The sequence below is a fragment of the Garra rufa genome, chromosome 5 (assembly GCF_049309525.1).
Source record: "Garra rufa chromosome 5, GarRuf1.0, whole genome shotgun sequence".
Lineage (NCBI taxonomy): Eukaryota > Metazoa > Chordata > Actinopteri > Cypriniformes > Cyprinidae > Garra > Garra rufa.
Window position 1 is genome coordinate 50,160,037 of NC_133365.1, and position 21,281 is coordinate 50,181,317.

Consider the following 21,281-nt stretch of genomic DNA (forward strand, 5'->3'; position numbering starts at 1 on the left):
GCAAGGTGTATGTAAACTTTCTTTCTAAATGTCTGTTCTTCTTGTATTATAATTTAAGTTCAGTGAAATTTATTTCTTTATTTTTTAGCTCCAAAAAAGATTGTTTCAAAGCAGAATTGTCTTATTTTCATTTCTAGAGCGCTTCATCAAGCAGCACTCTGAGTTTTTTGTGGATCACCCTGAAAAAGTGGACAGAGATGGGAATTTCATCTCATACTCTTTATCACATCACTTTACTGACAGACGACACAAGAGGGACCTGAATACAGTAGAGAGGCGAGTGTATTACAAACTCAACTACAAAGGTCAGGAGTTTACTCTCAATCTGACCACAAATGACAATCTGCTCTCCAACGAATATGTCTTGGAGAAACACAATGGGAGTTTAACGAAAACAGGGCCAGAAACATCAGGGAATGGCGCCTGTCATCTTATCGGCACAGTAACTGATGGTAACGTGCAGGGAACCGCTGCCATCAGCACCTGTGAGGGACTGGTGAGAAATTTCTGATTTAATCTGTCAATTCTGTTATATATCATGCAATTAGTTTCTGGTGTGAATTCACTTACTACTTGCAGTAGTGCAGATATTATTAAATAGTTTATCCAAAAATTTTAGTATACACACTCAGACCATCCAAGATGAGTTTGTTTCCTCATTGAACAAAAAAAAAAAAGCTTTCAGATGATGGACTGGAGTGGTGTGGATTATTGTGATGTTTTTATCAGCTGTTTGGACTCTCATTCTGTTGGCACCCGTTCACTGCAGAGCACTGGTAAGCAAATGCAAAATTTCTCCAAATCTGTTTTAACTCATCTACATCTTCGATGGCATTTTCATTTTGGGGTGAACTATTTCTTTAATATCAACATCAAAATTTACTTTGTTTTGATTTAATTCTGAATGATTCATCATTCACATTATTTTAAAGAAAACTTCTCTGAAAAATGTTACCTTTTTTCCAGCCTTCTATTTTTATTTCCCTCTGTTCGCTGGGTTTTACTCTGAAATTCATCACACTATGGAAGTAAAAAATTGATTGTGAATGCCATTTCATGTATTTGAAATTGATCTGACTGACTTTCTTTGAGAAGTGAACAATGTTATTTTAGTATTATACACTACATTGCCTTCTAATAAACAGGTTTGACTACTTTAGTAATTACCATGAGTACAAATCTTATTATTTAAGCATGTAATGCTATTCTAGGGAATTGTGTGCCTAGAATAATTTTATAGCAACAGTTTGAAAAAGACCCTTATTCAAACATGACAATGCCTCTGTGTACAAGGCAAAGTTCAAATCGAAATTATTAATTCAGTCAGTGTGGAAGGACTGGTCTGCATAAAGCCAAGTCCTAATCCCAGCTGAACACCTCTGGAGTGACTTTAAATGCAGACCTTGAGCCAAAAACTCATTACCAATCACCAATGGCTTGTACATATGAGTACAGTCATTTTTGACACTTCCAAAGCCGTTTCAACAGAGATGGAAATACAATTTTTAAATACATTAATTATGTTTCCATATTTGTTGCCACAGTTTTGGAAGTGCCTTTTTCTGTTCTAAAGAAAGGGGTGTCCAATACTTTTGTCTGTGTAGTGCGTGGTGTTTGTTGATGAGTTTTTGGCTCAAGGTCTGCATTTAAAGTCTTAAAGTTAGGACTAGGCTTTCTGCAGACCAGTCAAGTTCTTCCACACCGACTAAATCAATCAATCTATTTGAACCTTGCCTTATACACAGAGACATTGTTATGTTAGAATAGAAAAGGGTCCTGTTCAAACTGTTGCTACAAAATGAGCACACAATTCTCTAGAATATAATCAAATGCTTAAACATTAGGATTTGTGCACATGGAAAAGACTACAGTAGTCAAACCTGTTCATTAAAAGGGGGTGTTCAAATACTTTTGGGAATATAGTGTATATGCCATTATATTTATAAATATTCAAAATAATAAAACAGGATTTTATTTGTATATTTTCAGTTTTAGTTTATGTTTTAGTAATTTTATGTGCTTTTTAAATATGTAATATTATAACATTTTATTTCCATTTTAGTACTTCAGCAACAGTTTTGTTTACATTTTTAAGATTAAGTTTATAATCTAATATTTACATTTTGTTTTATTTCAGCTTTGTTTCAGTAACCAATAGTTGATTAGTTTTTGTTAACGATAATAACACTGCTAGTGATAAGCTCTCGTAAACCTGGTGATCCCAGACTGAACAAATGCCTGAAGTCTGCAGCTACATCGACTGGCCTGTCAGACTCTTAACTCTTTGGCTCCTGTTTTGTTTGCAAAAAGTAGTCAGTGTCTGGCCCTAAGAATGAATCTACAATGAAACATCAGTGTGTGGCCCGACTACATACTGTACAGTTCATAATTTCCCGCTAATGGCCGTCTGGCATTAAATTATCCTGCCTATTACATGACTACCACACAAAAAATACATATAAACGAAAATGAAGTATTGATCTGAGTTCAAATTACTTTATAAGCCAAGAGCGAAGACAGCTAGAAAAGAGTTGTGTGGGAAAACAGTCAATTATTCTATTTAACATTCATTACATTTAGCTGCAGAAAGCCATCATTTCAGAATAGAGAGCCGTGTAATAAGATCCAATAGTAGCCTGTTATTCGGAGTGGACGCTCATAAAAAGTGTGGAACTTGAGAAGAACTGTAACCAGGTCAGTGTGTCAGCACATAACATGACTCATTCTGACTTGGCATTTCAACAAAAAGCTGCAAAGGGGGAAAAGAGGAGAGGCAGAGTAAATCGGTGGTTGGTGAAAGCACAGGAAAGAGATCCAGACTTTAAAATGAGCTTTGATTTATTAGGTGCATGCATAATTTGCACAAGTATGCATGCAGTGCCTGCACTAAATGCTCTCTCTGTCTGTCAGTCATTGCCTGAGCATGCATGCTCCTCCTGTAAGGTCGTGTTCATGTCAGTCAGCAGCGCTTCATTCCGTTCTCATGTTATCTTTTCCTCTAAACATTTGCTTTAAGGTCCTATTAGCTTACATTCCATTAACTTCTATGCATTCGCTCCTCAGAGACTCAGGTGTTTAATGTATGGGAGAAGGAGAAAATAACAAACAGATAGTCTTCTGTAATATTGCTGTGGAGGATGTTGAGATGATGCCAGGTGCTTTTGCTTTAAGAGTGGACAAAGTCAGGATTCTTTGACCAAACTAAAACGTAATGAGGTGCAACTGATCAGCCTTGCACATTTAAACACTGCAAACATGCTGGAATAAAAAAAAAACAATGTGCTAATGTTTTGTGCAATGCATTTTGTGGTGGAGCAAATGCCAAAAGCTACACTTTACAGAGCTTGTGGAACGTTTCCCATAGTTTTTAAAAGAATAGTTTACCCAAAAATAAACATTCTCTCATCATGCTGTGATTTTTTTTTTCACTCCTTTTTTTCCATACAAGGAGAATTTGATCACCACTATTTTGCAAAAACATTGGCTATGTTCAATACTTGGCCCATTTTCTATTTTTGATTTTTCAGGTTGTCCCGCCCTAAACTCATGCCATTTGTTAAACCAAAAGTTGGTTTCAACAAACAAAACACCACTATTTAAAAAATTGGTGTCAGTAAGATTTTTCAATGTTTTTGAAAGAAGTCTCTTTTTCTCACCAAGGCTGCATTTAATTGATTAAATACAGTAAAAACAGTAATATTGTGAAATATTCTATTTGAATATAATGTAAAACATAATTTATTTCTGTGATGCAAAGCTGAATTTTCAGCATCATTACTCCAGTCTTCAGCGTCACATGATACTTCAGAAATCATTCTAATATGCTGATTTGCTGCTCAAGAAACATTTATAATTATCAATTAACAGCTGTGCTGTTTTCAACATTCTGAAAAATGTTTTCAGAATTTTCGAGAAATAGAAAGTTCACAAGAACAGCATTTATTTGAAATACTCTTTACTCTCAATTTTGATCAATTTAATGCATCCTTGCTGAATAAAAGTATTAATTTCTTTAAAAAAAATGGGATAGGAGAAGTTATTTAAATAAAGTGGTGCATTTCATTGCACAATAAACTAAACTTTAAGAGTGTTTACTGTTTGATTTATGGTCCTTGTGAAAAAGTCATTAGCACTGAACTCTGTTGACTCCATTCCTGTTTGACTGTTGTTTCAAACCAGAGCAGTTACACATAAAGAAAACTACCCATTACTAACCTGCTCTGCATTAGTCATTAGATCCATACGTTCTTCGTAGTTCGTACTATACTGTAGTTTGAAGTCCTTTACATAAAATGGAAGTCCTATATATCCTGTTTGAAGTTCTACCCAAACCTGCAGGAACTCTGGAAGCCCTGCAACACACACATGGCTTCTGTATTTAGCAGTTCAGCTTTTGTTTTTATAATGCCCCCTGACACCAAAGCTCACGTTTCTGCTGTGAGGAGCAGATGAGGAGAATGAAAGAGAGAATGGGCCCAGGAAAGACAGAGATGATTTAAATATCTTATTTGCTTAGGTAAAAAGTACTTTGGCAGTAAAATGACAGTTAATATATTGTATTTTGAGATTATGGGTCAGAGACAAAAAGGGGTTTTCAAGCACAAAGACAATAAAGGTTTAATACAGCTTTTTTTCTCTGTACACTCTTAAAACTAAAGGTGCTTCACAATGCCATAGAAGAACTGTTTTTGTCTAAATGGTTCCATAAAGAACCTTTAACATTTGAAGAAGCTTTCTGTTCTGCAAAAGGTTCTTTGTGGTGAAAAAAGGTTCTTCAGATTATAAAAAGGTAAGAAAGAGATGGTTCTTTAAAGAACCTTTGACTGAATGGTTCTTTGTGGAAGCAAAAAGTGGTTCTTCTATGGCATCGCTGTGAAGAACCTTTTAAAGCATGTTTATTTTTAAGAGTCTATATATGTATTTTTTTTTCTGAGCAAAAAGTAATGACCATCATTTATTTCATGTCTTTTGAGTGACATTTTAACTGTGATATTTGATAATGCGTTTATCATAGTATTTTGTGTGCAGTTACAGGATCTTGATAATATGATAATACTTTTAATACTGACAATGACAATACTTTTAATAGTTAAAGGAGAAGTTCACTTCCAGAATGAAAATTTACTGATAATTTACTCACCGCCATGTCATCCAAGATGTTCATGTCTTTCTTTCTTTCTTTAGTCTAAAGAAATTAACATTTTTGTGGAAAACATTCCAGGATTTTTCCTCCTTATTGTGGATTTCACTGAGGCTGAAGGTTCAAATTGCAGTTTCAGTGCAGCTTTGACATGACACGATCCCAGCCGAGGAATAAGGGTCTTATCTAGTAAAATGATCGGCCATTTTCTCGTCTTGCAACAGCCTGAAGTCACACATTATGTAATCATGCATAAACGGAAATACTGACCCAGTATTTGGTTAAAAAGCTTATAAATTGTCTTTTTTTTTAAGAAAATGACTGGCTGGGATTGTGTAGAGCCCTTTGAAGCCTCATTGAAACTACAGTTTGGACCTTCAACCTGTTGGCCTCAACTGTTGGCCACAGCACTGACCTCCATTATATGGAGAAAAATCCTGCAAAAACTTAATTTCTTTGTGACTGAAGAAAGACATAAACATCTTGGATGACATGGGGGTGAGCAAATTATCAGGACATTTTCTTATATAAATAAATAAAGGTGACTTTAATGATTTCCTATTTATATACCCATAGTATTTAAGTCTTGATCCAAGATTTTTAGTACACTCTTAAAAATATAGGTGCTTCACGATGCCATAGAAGAACCTTTTTTATCTAAATGGTTCCATGAAGAACCTTTAACATCTGAAGAACCTTTCTGTTTCACAAAAGGTTTTTTGTGGCGAAAGAAGGTTCTTCAGATTACGAAAAGGTAAGAAAAAAATGGTTACATAGGAGTGTACTATAGTATTATAATGGCAATGTGATCAAAAAGATAAACATGCCATTATGCATGTTCAAAAATCTTGATACTCTTGTGTAGCATGTGAGATTTAAAATAATTATTTTTGTTAGGAGTCAAAAGAGCAGTATAGCTGCTCAGATAATTTGGTTGTAGATGCATATAACCAGAAATGTTTGAGCTCATACTGAGATCTCTGATTTTTGATGGCAGACTTTATCTTGGCAAACATGAGCACAGTTTAAGACATTGTTGAAGTCTTATCTGAAACTCTGGAGGAGACTTTTGAGATTACTGCACTGTAAAAAAAAAAAAAATTCTACTATTACACATGTAATTCAATGTGTTACTTGACATTTCTTTGTTATTATTTGTAAAAGTTACTAGCATATTTTGATAGCAAATTGTTTCAAAGTAAATCTGAGGCGCATGAGAGTTAAAAAATACTATATTTACTCACTATTTTGTCTAGGGGAAGCAATTGAGACACTAAAGAGTCACTAAAAATCTATTTTGTGGTTTTTCTTTCATTTGAGGAGATATCTAAGAGTCTCATGCCATAGCTGTGTATCACAGACGTGCATGCAGCAGTGGTTAGTATTGTTTAGGCTCTGTGGATGATCGAGTCGGCTGAGTCAATATTATGACTGTGTCTCCGACCCCCTGGAGAATTCATGGAGTATTCCTCTGCCCTTCTACAAATCCTAGTATCTGTTTTGTGTTACGTGCACTCCAGCTTCGAAACATTTGGAATGTTTTTTCTGGTCACGGTTTATTTCGTTTGTGCTGAACACACATACATACACACCTGTTTTTGGCCTGTGGGACTGATTCATTCAGCAGGGCGGTGAACGGGTGGATGAAATGCATCATGAGAATCGTTTTCATTCCCATAAAGCTGGGATTTCACTGCATCTCCAAGAAAACATGGTGATAAGAGAAAAATGTCACGTTTAAGAGATGTTTTGCTTGCCAAATGAAATCTCATGGGTTGAAGCAGAGTCCAAGACATATGGTCACATACTTTAAGAAAGCTGTGAAGAGTAAATGTGCAACCTGATTTGACCCTTAAAATGTGAGTTAAGCACATGGGGTTACAAGTTTGTACAAAACCCTAACCTTAAAAGATTAGTTCACTTCTAGATTAAAAATGTGCTGATCATTTACTTATTCCCATGTCATCCAAGATGTTCATGTCTTTCTTTCTTGGGTCGTAGAGAAATTAGGTTTTTGAGGAAAACATTCCAGGATTTTTCTCCATATAGTGGACTTTAATGGTGGCCAAGTGGTGAAGGTCCAAATTGCAGTTTCAATGCAGCTTCAAAGGGCTCTACATTATCCCACCTGAGGAATAATTGTCTTATCTAGTGAAACAGTCGGTCTTTTTCTAAAAAAAATTAAAATAATATACTTTTTAACCACAAATGCTAATCTTGCACTAGCTTTACTTCTTGCATTACGTAGTCATGTTGGAAAGGTCACGCGTGAAGTAGGCGTAGCACGCCAGTGTTTACAGAGCGAGCACGCAAAGAAAGCCTTTTACAAAAAAACAACGATGTTGGATGATTTTGAAGTTAGAGCCGAAAATTAGATACCTTACCTACCTTTGTAAAGATGAAGAACTAACCGTGCCTGACTTTTCCAACCTGATTACGTAATGCATGAAGTGAGGCATGCGCATTGCAGAGCTTGTGCAAGATGAGCATTTGTGGGGTTTTTTGAAAGTCCGTATGTTTCGCCAAATAAGACTCCTTGGCTGGGATCCCGTAGAGCCCTTAAAGCTGCATTGAAACTGCAGTTTGAACCTCAAACCAGCTGGCCACCATTGAAGTCCACTACATGGAGAAAAATCCTGAAATGTTTTCCTTGAAAAACTGAATTTCTTTTCAACTGAAGAAAGAAAGACATCTTGGATGACATAGGGGTGAGCAAATTATCAGGATTTTTTTTTTTCTTGAAGTGAACTAATCATATACTAATAATAGTATATGAATTGCAGTGATGCTTAGGCGATAAATATTTTTTATGACATTTCTTTAAAAAAATTTTTAATGCAATTTCATATGCTGCTCTTTTGAACTCTATTAATTTAAGAATCTTAAAAAAAAAATACGCAGCACAACTATTTTTTTATATGAAATATCAGGTCTGATTTCTGAAATATCATATGACACTGAAGACTGGAATAATGAAAAATAAGCTGCATTTATGTTTGATATTTATCAGATGCATTGAATGTATTATGCATTTGTTTTGTGTTTAGGCTTGTGCATGTGTTATAAGGGTCAATCTTTTGAAATTTATGAGATTTATACATCATCTGAAAGCTGTATAAATAAGCTGTTGATTGGTGTATGGTTTGTTAGTTTGCCAAGATACAACTATTTGAAAATCAGGAATCTAAGGGTGCAAAAAAATCTAAATTGAGAAAATCACCTTAAAAGTTGTCCAAGTAAAGTTCTTAGAAATGCATATTACTAATCAAAAATTCAGTTTTGATGTATTTATGGTAGGAAATTTACAAAATATCTTCACGGAACATTAAGATATTCTTTACTTAATATCCTAATAATTTTTGGCATAAAAAAATCTGATCATTTTGACCCATACCATGTATTTTTGGCTATTGCTAGAAAAATACCTGCGCTAATTAAGACCAGGGTCACATTTAGGCACACTGAATAAACATGTTAAAGACCCTGCAGTGTGGAGAAAATTCCCAGACTGGCAAGCACTTGCAGGGAAGATTAACAAACAGGGAGTGTGACAGGAAAAATACCTTTAATGAATTTACTGGAATTCCAATAGATCTCAATAATGGGCCTTGACAGCTGAAGTGTTATTACAGTACAAACTACTTTAAACGATTTGAACAAACCCTAATCCCTAAGTATTAACCACTAATGCGCAACACTGTTTGGTCTACAGACATGAATGATATTGCAAACTGTGTGGCTTGTTGAGGATTTGGGTTGTTATTTTTTTTAAGTTGTTGGATGTGCCATTTTCAACTGGGAGATAATAAAATAGGTAAAACATTAGCATAGATTTAAACTGACAAAGTGTAAACCCATGGGAACCCCCACATCATAAATACATGATGGTGGGCTCTTTTAATTTTGAGCAATGTACACAGACCAGCCATTTCATAGAGACATGGGAATCATAAAACCTTTGTATCTAAAGAAATAACTTTAGAATTAAACATGCTATATTATATGCCACTGCACCTTTAAAACATTTACATTATATATATATAGACCTTTTTTCCTGAGTAAACGATGAGCGCCGCCATTACAAATTCTAATGCCAGATTGGATCCTTCTCTGTTCGGGTCTCCATAGGAACTCATTTAAATAGTAAACATCTGTTTTTAATTTAATTTATTTCTGTGATGCAAAGCTGAATTTTCATCAGCCATTACTCCAGTCTTCAGTGTCACATGATCCTTCAGAAATCATTCTAATATTCTGATTTATTACTTTCATTGTCGATGTTGGAAAGAGTTGTGCTGCTTAATCTTTTTTTTAGAAACCTGTGATGCTTTTTTCAGGATTCTTTCATGAATAAAAAGTTAAAAAGAACAACATTTATTCAAAATAGAAATCTCTTCTAACAATAGAAGTCTTTACTAGCACTTTTTTAGAATCAATTTAACACATCCTTGCTGAATAAAAATATAAATTTCTTTCAAAGAGATATAGAAAAAAATGACTGACCCCAAAGTTTGAACGAGGTGTTTATTGTTACAATCGTTTTCTATTTTAAATAAATGCTGTTCTTTTTAATGTTTTATTTATCAAAGAATCCTGAAAAAGTATCACAGGTACCAAAAAAATATATATAATAAATCAACATATTAGAATGATTTCTGAAGGATCACGTGACACTGAATACTGGAGTAATGCTACTGAAAATTCAGCTTTGCATGACAGGAATAAATTACATTTAAAAGTATATTCATATAGAAAACAGTTATCTTAAATCGCATTAACATTTGAGAATATTACAGTTTTTTTCCGTATTTTTAATCACATAAACACAGCCGTGATGAGCAGAAAAGTCTCCTTTAAAAAGCATTAAAAATTGTACTGATCTAAAGCTTTAAGCAGCAGTGTATATACACACACCAGTGTCAAAAAATAAGATGTAAATGTTTTTGACAGAAGACAAAACTGCATGTATTTGATAAAAACTGTAATATTATGAAAATTTATTATAATTTTAAATAACCATTTTCTTTTTTAATATATTTTAATTTAATTTTAATTTAATATATTCCTGTAATCCAAACCTGAATTTCCAGCATCAGTACTTCAGTCTTCAGTGTCACCTGATCTTACAGAAGTCATTCTAATTTGGTGAAAATTGTTGAAAACAATGTTGAAATTTTATTTTAAATACTTTTGTAACATTATGTCTTTAATGTCACTTTCGATTAATTTAATGCATCCTTGCAAAATGAAAATATTTTTTTTTAATTTGTCCTCAAACATTTTAAACTGTCTTGTTTTATTTCTTATAGAGAGGGCTGTTAAATTTACCGCAGGGGCCGTTGTTGATCGAACCAGTTCGTGGCCACACTCCAAACGTCACTCATCCACGACACCCACATGTGATCTACCAGAGTTCAGCCTGGAGTGGACTCAGGCGGCGACGTAGCACTGATGCACACAGTGTTCATCAGAGTCCCTGTGGGGTTAAAGGTCAGATATGTTAGATGTCTAAAAGTCATAATAAAATCACACTTCACTAAAATCATTACTTTGGGGAACTCATTTTTTGTGTGTCTGGTCCCATGTGTGTGTCCGGTGCAGATGGTTCTGAGTTTTCTCAGCAGGTGGAGCAAGAAAGAGAGCACTGGGAGCAGGAGCAGCGCCAGCAGGGTGGGGATCGTAATAATCCGGATCGGGAGTATGATCGACCGCGAAGGATCTCGCCTCGCTCCATCAGCAAAGAACGCTGGGTGGAGACCATGGTGGTGGGCGACTCTAAACTCGTGGACTACCATGGAAGTGGAAATGTTGAGTCCTACATCTTTACCATCATGAACATGGTAAGTGCATTCAAGTACTACTGGGAAGTTTGAAAGTCACAATACTATAATATTTTGTAAATGCAATTTAAATGCAAATCATTAATTTTAACAAATTTATTGTCATTACATATAGGGATGAACCGAATGTTCGGCAACCGAAATTATTCGGCCGAATAAGCGAAAAGGCAGAATAAATTATACCGAACAATGACGTGCCATGATCAAATAGAGGCCAGTGTGGAAGCATTTAAAACTGTCAGAGAAAGATGCAAAAATCATTACAAGCATCGACATTGAGAGACTGTTTAGTATCGAATCACATGTCTTCCATGAGAAGAGAAAGAATGGTTGTTGCTGGTTACTGTATGATGACTGAAATCGCGATATGGCCTTAAACCATTAGTAAATAAACTACAGAACGATATGTTGTCTAATAAATGCACAAATTGTATTTATTTTGACAGCGCTGCACAAGCTCCTTAGCCAGGGTTCAAAGTCTACAGTGTGAGGAAAATCTGTGTGATGAGAATAGTTCATAAATCTGCTGCTGTCAGCAAATGTAGTGCTAAAGTCTTCTTGCGGATTTCCGCCAAAGTAAAAGTCCACATTCATAAATGTTAGTATTGTAATTTTACTGTTAATCTGTAAAATAAAATAAAAAAGTAACACAAAAATAATGATAACAATCATTACAACAGCTCTATTAACACATTTAATATAACATTCTCATTTGCTCAGCAAGGCTGCATTTATTTGTACATTAAAAACACATGCCTGATTCAAGAAGGGGGTCTTAAAAATGGCCAAAGAATATTATTTGACTAACTTCTTAATTTTAAGTTAAATTGTGCTTTGTTGGTAGGCTATAATGTCAGTATCAGTGTTAAATAAATATTTTTAAATAGCTGTTTTGTAATTTATTTTTTTGATCACAGGAATAAATTACATTTTGAAATATATTCAAATAGAAAGCAGTTATTTTAAATAGTAAAAAAAAAGTTCAAAATATTACTGCTTTTGCTGTATTTTGGATCAAATAAATGCAGGCTTGGTGAGCAGAAGAGGTCTCTTAAAAACATTAAAAATCTTACTGTTCAGAAACTTTTGCCTGGTAGTGTAAATATTTTGTATCTCTTTTTTGTAGGTGGCTGGAATTTTTCACGATGCCAGCATAGGTAATGCTATCCATATCGTATTGGTCCGACTCATTCTGCTACATGGAGAGGAGGTACATATGAATCAAGGCATAATTTGTTTAATTTCCAGTCCTTCCTAGCTTAAAAGATGATCCAAAGTGATTTATGCTTTTTTTACTGGACAATATTGCTACTTTTGCTTTACTACTTTTGTGTGTTTTCAGAAAGGGCTGAAGATCATTCACCACGCTGATACAACTCTCAACAGCTTCTGTACCTGGCAAAAAAACCTCAATCCTCAGAGTGACACTCATCCTGCTCACCATGATGTTGCTATACTCATCACACGGTAAAAACACCCTGGGATACACAAAGCACATACACACACACACACACACACACACACACACACACGCACATATATATATATATATATATATATATATATATATATATATATATTTTTTTTTATTTATTTTTTTTTTTTTAACTGTACTGTTTGGAATCAAATGATTTGCTATCCGATTGGAGTGCTTCGAAACTAAATAATTTTGAGACGCAGTGGTTTACTGATTCAGAGTTTCAAAAAACTGATGATACTTTGCTCACTTTCTCTATAATTTATTCGTTGTTTGACTTGAAATCATTACAATTAATAGGCCTTACTTGCAATGTTTTTATTAAATTGTTAGACAGTTTCTGTCAAATTAAAAACATTTCATGACACTCATTATCTGGTTCTTGCCTAAAAAAACAGGTATATAATGTGCGTTGTTAACAGATTACAGTTTGGTCAACCTCTGCTTATGGATATATATGTTAGAAAATGTTATTTATACATCTGATTCATTTTTGTATTAGCTTTTATTTTTATATTTTTAGTTTGGATTTTAATTTCAGTAATTTTATGTATTATTGTAATTTTTATTAATTTCTGATTTTAGAATATTTCAAAATATTTTTAAATCAATTTTATTTTAGTTGTGGTTTTATTTCAGTTAGTAATTGTAGTATTTATCATAAACATTTTTAATCTAATATTTATATTAATGATTTGTGAAGGATTGTGTGACAGACTAAAATAGCTTCTATAATGAGAATAATATTTTTTTGTAAAATATGTTTTAATTAAAATCAGTTAATATTAAATTATATTAATATTTCACAATAGTACTGTCAAGTATATGCATTCTTGTCAAATACATGTCACATATACGCATTCTTATGGTTATAAAATTATCTAAACGATGTAAATAATATCTAAAGATCTCTTTCTAAATTAAATGCATTTAGTCCATGAAATTATTTAATGGAATAAACCTCTGAAACAACTGCACATATATTACCTAGTAAAACACATAATAATACCATTACCAAAGGATAAAGTGCTGTCAAACACATGAACCCGCTGACTCTCATTTATTATCATGAATGTCAGTTTCTTGGTTACAGTAATGGAGCTGCCCGCCTCTAAGCATTTAACAGACCCTAAACGCTCTCGTCTCAACCCAGAACACCACAAATGACTCCACCATGTTCAGTGTCCAAGGCTTGAGATTCTCCAGAGCTCATTTACGCTGAACACAGCCAGATAAATGACAAAGAATTCAACCCCTGCCATAACTCTTCTTCAACAGTTTCACCCCTGCAGCACGACTTTAGTAGCCTATAAAATGAATCAAAGCAGCTGTTGTGTCTGACCTGATGTGATCTCTCCTCTCAGGAAGGATATCTGTGCAGGCATGAATCAGCCGTGTGAGACGCTGGGCTTGTCTCACCTGTCGGGCATGTGCCAGCCGCATCGCTCTTGTAATATCAATGAGGACTCAGGGCTACCTGTCGCTTTCACCATCGCTCATGAACTCGGACACAGGTATGTTTATATGGGGCATTCTCTTGAAATGGTGCCTAAATAAGGTATTCATTTTTCATTAGCATTTGGAAAAGTCACATTTTTCTCACCTCAGGCTCAATGTTTGTGCCAAGAATATTTTTTTCTTGAAAAACTGGTCACAATTTGTTGTAGTTTTGTTTTACAAGATGATAGCGCTGTGACTAATGATTATTTTGGTAATGGAGTAATTGTTTGATTATTCCGACAATCAAGTAATCAGATAATTGTAATTTTTTTGAGGTTATTAAAATAGACCTAAGTTAACAATAGGCTTTAAAATTACTTAAAATACACATTTTATAGCAATGAGGCAATAATAATTGGTTCAAATAAAGGATTTTTTTTTTAAATCGAGTACTCGAACGGAATCAAGGAATCGTGACAACCCTACAAGATGACACTCTTAAATAATAATAGTAATAATATTGTTATTAAAAAAGATAAACAGTGGAAAGTCACAGCCTTATGTGGTTGAACAGAAATTGGGAAAAAAAGGCTTTTCTGCATTTTTTTTTACAGATAAAGCATTTTAGAATATAATACACATTTAAAAATAATAGTGCTGAGCAATGATTAATCGTGATTAATCACATTCAAAGTAAAAGTTTTTGTGTATATAATATACTGTATGTGTGTGTACTTTGCATATTTGTTATGAATATGGGTTAAAGATGTCCATGTCAAAAGAAATTTACAAAAGTGATTTTATGTCCATAGAAAGCACATTAAATGTAAGTAAAGTGTCTACTTTTAAGGTTTCAAATAAGTTTTTGGAGAATAAAATGTCAAAATTTGGTCATTGTCATTCAGTGTAATACAATATTTATGTAAAAATTCAAACAGCTTGCTTATTCTGACTTGTACAAATTAAAACATACAAAACAATTAGGGAGCATATTCAATTTTATTGTGCTTTAAATGAGTAAAACATTTTTACTGACAAATAGGGAAAACTTAGGAAAGTGGCAAAGTTATAAAATGTATAATTTCAATTAATATTAATAATTTCACGATATTGCTGTTTTTACTGTATTTGAATCAAATAATTGCAGACTTGGTGAGCATAAAGGACATTAAAACATTAAAAATATCGTATTGACCCCTAATTTTGTACTGTATGTTTAAAAAGATAAAAAGGTGACGGCACCTTGTTTTGTGTTGTAGTTTCGGAATCCATCATGACGGTCAAGGGAATGACTGTGAGTTAGTAGGGAGGCATCCCTTCATCATGTCCCGCCAGCTCCACTATGACTCCTCTCCTCTCACTTGGTCCTCCTGCAGCAAGGAGTACATAACACGCTTTCTCGAGTGAGAACACGCACTCATGTACAGGAACATGTAATTGCATGCTTTATATCTTACATCTTACCACTAATTTCTGAATATTTCAGATGTTAAACTTCATTTATAAAGCTCTGTTATCCTCTCAGTCGTGGTTGGGGTTTCTGTCTGGATGACCGGCCATCTAAGAGAGACCTCAGCTCTCAGATGGCAGCACCGGGAGTGCGATACACCCCTCAGCACCAGTGCCAGCTGCAGTATGGGCCCAACGCCACCTTCTGCTCAGAAGTGGAAGTAAGAAGTGCATTCATTTAAAAATCATGTAAAGGGGTCATCAGAAAGTTCATATGATTCTTTAGGGTCTTAATGAAAAATCTCTAATATACTTTGGTTAAAAATTGTCAATAGTAGTGTAAAAAAACACCCTTTTACCTGGTCAAAATCAGCTCTGCAAAATATCAGCTCATTTTATCGCATGGGCCCTTTAAATGCAAATGAGCTCTGCTCGCCCCGCCCCTCTCTGCTGAGGGATTACCAGCTGTAATGTTTACTTTAGCTGCATTTAGCAGGGTTTAGCCATGTTTATCGACAAAACTTGCCAACAAGCGCATTATTAAGAAAGGCCATTTGCAAAGATGCATAAAAACCCTTATACTTCTGCTGTGGGTGAAGCTACATCACAAATGATTCACACGAACATAGATGCATATGTAGATTGGGATCGCTTTAATTTAAAAAACAAAACGACCTGATTTTAAAAAGGGGATATTACTTTTAAAGATTAAAAAATACCACTGGGTGGTTGTGTACACAAACTGCCAACACACATTAATGTTCATACAACATGAAAAAGTTAGTTTTGCATCCAATGACCCCTTTAAAGATTAATAAAATATAGTTCTAAAATATTTGTTCATCACTAATAATGAAAGGGCATGTTCTGGTTGTCAAGCCATTAATTCAGGCTTTTTTTGGGTCCAGAATGTCTGTCAGATTCTGTGGTGCTCTGTAAATGGATCGTGCCGCTCCAAACTGGACTCGCCGATAGATGGAACCAGGTGTGGACCTGAGAAGGTATAAGAGATTTACATTTAGATAGAAGTATATTGTATTATTGTATATTTAATCCTGTCTGTGTGTGTCAGTGGTGTATCTCTGGTGAGTGTGTAATTGTAGGGAAGTTGCCGGAAATAGTGCATGGAGGCTGGGGTCCCTGGAGCACCTGGTCTCATTGCTCTCGCACCTGTGGAGCCGGTGTCCAGTCAGCAGACAGGGAATGCAACCAGCCCAAGTACATATATATACTTGTTTTTTTTTTGTAAAGAAATACTTTTATTCAGCAAGGATGCATTTAAATTTTTTTAACAGCAAATCAGCATATTACAATGACTTCTGAAGGATCATGTGACACTGAAGGCTGGAGTAATGATGCTGAAAATTCAGCTTTGCTATTGCAGGAATAAATTACATTTTAAAATATATTCAAACAGAAAATTGTTTTTTTTTTTATAATATTATTATTTCATATCAATTGTTAAATATCAGTCAGTGTACTTGTGTATATACATATGTCACGTGAAGTCAGGATGTCTGGGTCCAAGTGCAGGTAAGTAATTTTAATGATAACAAAATAACAAAATAAACATAAACCAAAAAGCCAACACGGCACAAACTGAACATAAACTGAAATACAAAATAACAAAACCAAGAACAAGATCAAGATTATCAGGAACACAAAATAACCGTCCGGAACAGAGAGAAGACAATGCAGACATGAATGCGGAGTGAGTAGTGGGATCTCTTATAGTCCAGATAGTGATTGTGAACAGGTGTGCGTGTAATCAGTGATAACGACAAGGACAGGTGAATGCTATCAGAAGTGCAGTGCAGGAAAGGGAAAACAGCGACCTCAGGTGGCTGAGGGAAGCCCCACAGCCCAGATCATGACAGTACCCCCCCTCAAGGGAACGGCTTCCAGACGTTCCCAAAACAAAACAAAAAATCTGGAGGGAGGAGGAACGGTGGAAGGTGCATCAGGGGGAGGGATGGCGGGCCAGGCCCGTGCAGCGGAGGAACGTGAGTGGACACTGCCGCCAGAGGAACGTGAGCTGACCTCGCCGCCAATGGAACAAGAGCTGGCCTGGCCGCCAGAGGAACGTCCGCGGGCCCCGCAGCCAGAGGAATGCGAGTTGGCCCTGCAGCCAGGGGAACAGAAACAGAGAGCGCGGTCACCGGCGCGTCCGGAACAGAGAGAGTGGTCAACACCGCGTCAGAAACAGAGAGAGCGGTCACCGCCGCGTCATGAACAGAGAGAGCGGTCACCGCCGCGTCAGGAACAGAGAGAGCGGTCACCGCCGCGTCCGGAACAGAGAGAGCGGTCACCGCCGCGTCCGGAACAGAGAGCGCGGTCACCGCCGCGTCCGGAACAGAGAGCGCGGTCACCGCCGCGTCAGGAACAGAGAGCGCGGTCACCGCCGCGTCCGGAACAGAGAGCGCGGTCACCGCCGCGTCCGGAACAGAGAGCGCGGTCACCGCCGCGTCCGGAACAGAGAGCGCGGTCACCGCCGCGTCCGGAACAGAGAGCGCGGTCACCGCCGCGTCAGGAACAGAGAGCGCGGTCACCGCCGCGTCCGGAACAGAGAGCGCGGTCACCGCCGCGTCCGGAACAGAGAGCGCGGTCACCGCCGCGTCAGGAACAGAGAGAGCGGTCACCGCCGCGTCCGGAACAGAGAGAGCGGTCACCGCCGCGTCCGGAACAGAGAGAGCGGTCACCGCCGCGTCCGGAACAGAGAGCGCGGTCACCGCCGCGTCCGGAACAGAGAGAGCGGTCACCGCCGCGTCCGGAACAGAGAGAGCGGTCACCGCCGCGTCAGGAACAGAGAGAACGGTCACCGCCGCGTCATGAACAGAGAGAGCGGTCACCGCCGCGTCAGGAACAGAGAGAGTGGTCAACACCGCGTCAGAAACAGAGAGAGCGGTCACCGCCGCGTCATGAACAGAGAGAGCGGTCACCGCCGCGTCCGGAACAGAGAGAGTGGTCAACACCGCGTCAGAAACAGAGAGAGCGGTCACCGCCGCGTCATGAACAGAGAGAGCGGTCACCGCCGCGTCAGGAACAGAGAGAGCGGTCACCGCCGCGTCCGGAACAGAGAGAGCGGTCACCGCCGCGTCCGGAACAGAGAGCGCGGTCACCGCCGCGTCCGGAACAGAGAGCGCGGTCACCGCCGCGTCAGGAACAGAGAGCGCGGTCACCGCCGCGTCCGGAACAGAGAGCGCGGTCACCGCCGCGTCCGGAACAGAGAGCGCGGTCACCGCCGCGTCCGGAACAGAGAGCGCGGTCACCGCCGCGTCCGGAACAGAGAGCGCGGTCACCGCCGCGTCAGGAACAGAGAGCGCGGTCACCGCCGCGTCCGGAACAGAGAGCGCGGTCACCGCCGCGTCCGGAACAGAGAGCGCGGTCACCGCCGCGTCAGGAACAGAGAGAGCGGTCACCGCCGCGTCCGGAACAGAGAGAGCGGTCACCGCCGCGTCCGGAACAGAGAGAGCGGTCACCGCCGCGTCCGGAACAGAGAGCGCGGTCACCGCCGCGTCCGGAACAGAGAGAGCGGTCACCGCCGCGTCCGGAACAGAGAGAGCGGTCACCGCCGCGTCAGGAACAGAGAGAACGGTCACCGCCGCGTCATGAACAGAGAGAGCGGTCACCGCCGCGTCAGGAACAGAGAGAGCGGTCACCGCCGCGTCAGGAACAGAGAGAGCGGTCACCGCCGCGTCCGGAACAGAGAGAGCGGTCACCGCCGCGTCCGGAACAGAGAGCGCGGTCACCGCCGCGTCCGGAACAGAGAGCGCGGTCACCGCCGCGTCCGGAACAGAGAGCGCGGTCACCGCCGCGTCCGGAACAGAGAAAGCGGTCACCGCCGCGTCAGGAACAGAGAGAGCGGTCACCGCCGCGTCAGGAACAGAGAGCGCGGTCACCGCCGCGTCATGAACAGAGAGAGCGGTCACCGCCGCGTCAGGAACAGAGAGAGCGGTCACCGCCGCGTCCGGAACAGAGAGCGCGGTCACCGCCGCGTCCGGAACAGAGAGAGCGGTCACCGCCGCGTCCGGAACAGAGAGCGCGGTCACCGCCGCGTCCGGAACAGAGAGCGCGGTCACCGCCGCGTCCGGAACAGAGAGCGCGGTCACCGCCACGTCCGGAACAGAGAGAGCGGTCACCGCCGCGTCAGGAACAGAGAGAGCGGTCACCGCCGCGTCAGGAACAGAGAGCGCGGTCACCGCCGCGTCATGAACAGAGAGAGCGGTCACCGCCGCGTCAGGAACAGAGAGAGCGGTCACCGCCGCGTCAGGAACAGAGAGAGCGGTCACCGCCGCGTCCGGAACAGAGAGAGCGGTCACCGCCGCGTCCGGAACAGAGAGCGCGGTCACCGCCGCGTCCGGAACAGAGAGCGCGGTCACCGCCGCGTCCGGAACAGAGAGCGCGGTCACCGCCGCGTCCGGAACAGAGAGCGCGGTCACCGCCGCGTCCGGAACAGAGAGCGCGGTCACCGCCGCGTCAGGAACAGAGAGAGCGGTCACCGCCGCGTCAGGAACAGAGAGCGCGGTCACCGCCGCGTCAGGAACAGAGAGCGCGGTCAACGCCGCGTCAGGAACAGAGAGCGCGGTCACCGCCGCGTCCGGAACAGAGAGCGCGGTCACCGCCGCGTCCGGAACAGAGAGCGCGGTCACCGCCGCGTCAGGAACAGAGAGAGCGGTCACCGCCGCGTCAGGAACAGAGAGCGCGGTCACCGCCGCGTCCGGAACAGAGAGCGCGGTCACCGCCGCGTCAGGAACAGAGAGCGCGGTCACCGCCGCGTCAGGAACAGAGAGCGCGGTCACCGCCGCGTCAGGAACAGAGAGCGCGGTCACCGCCGCGTCAGGAACAGAGAGAGCGGTCACCGCCGCGTCATGAACAGAGAGAGCGGTCACCGCCGCGTCATGAACAGAGAGAGCGGTCACCGCCGCGTCAGGAACAGAGAGCGCGGTCACCGCCGCGTCCGGAACAGAGAGCGCAGCCGCCTCAGCGCCAGGAACAGGAGGTGCGGTCACAGGAACGGAGACAACGGACCCTTCCGCCTTCTCACGGAAGAGCCACTCCGCCCCCACCGCAAAGCGGGAACGCCGTTGCGCCATCTCAGCCCTGCAGGCTTCCATCTCAGCCAGTTGGAGGTAGATTATCTTCTCGAATCGAGCGGCCGACGCTGCCGCCTCCTCAGAAAGGAAAAAAAAATTACTCCCCGCTGGACCCATAGCGGATGTCTGCATTCTGTCACGGTTGGAATAAGGGTCTGGGTCCAAATGCAGGGAAAGTAAGAATATTTAATAAAACAAAACACAAATAAACATAAACAAAAAGCCAACACGGCACAAACTGAACATAAACTGAAATACAAAATAACAAAACCAAGAACAAGATCAAGATTATCAGGAACACAAAATAACCGTCCGGAACAGAGAGAAGACAATGCAGACATGAATGCGGAGTGAGTAGTGGGATCTCTTATAGTCCAGATAGTGATTGTGAACAGGTGTGCGTGTAATCAGTGATAACGACAAGGACAGGTGAATGCTATCAGAAGTGCAGTGCAGGAAAGGGAAAACAGCGACCTCAGGTGGCTGAGGGAAGCCCCACAGCCCAGATCATGACAACATATATATGTAATATAGATATAAAGTATGTTTTTTTGTATTAATATTTTATATATAAAGTATTTTTTGTGTGCGTACACTACCAGTCAAAAGTTTTTGAACAGTAATATTTTAAAGTTTTTTTAAAGAAGTCTCTTCTGCTCACCAAGCTTGCATTTATTTGACCCAAAGAACAGTAAAAACAGTAAAATTTTGAAATATGTTTACAATTTAAAATAACTGTTTCTATTTGAATATACTATAAAATGTAATTTATTTCTGTGATCAAAGCTGAATTTTCAGCTGGTTCAGCATTTATCTGAAAGAAATGATAGAAATTAATACTT

General features: G+C 39.7%; 1 protein-coding gene across 1 annotated transcript in view; it reads left to right on the plus strand.

Moving 5' to 3' along the window:
• Positions 1-21,281, plus strand: part of LOC141334897 (A disintegrin and metalloproteinase with thrombospondin motifs 12-like) — a 41,624-nt gene that overhangs the window by 1,355 nt on the left and 18,988 nt on the right. The window contains exons 2-11 of the mRNA XM_073840123.1: positions 138-496; positions 10,450-10,630; positions 10,742-10,980; positions 12,107-12,190; positions 12,323-12,447; positions 13,822-13,971; positions 15,157-15,300; positions 15,423-15,567; positions 16,255-16,347; positions 16,419-16,564. Coding sequence (XP_073696224.1) covers positions 138-496; positions 10,450-10,630; positions 10,742-10,980; positions 12,107-12,190; positions 12,323-12,447; positions 13,822-13,971; positions 15,157-15,300; positions 15,423-15,567; positions 16,255-16,347; positions 16,419-16,564 — 1,666 coding nt within the window. The remainder of the gene's footprint in view (positions 1-137; positions 497-10,449; positions 10,631-10,741; positions 10,981-12,106; positions 12,191-12,322; positions 12,448-13,821; positions 13,972-15,156; positions 15,301-15,422; positions 15,568-16,254; positions 16,348-16,418; positions 16,565-21,281) is intronic.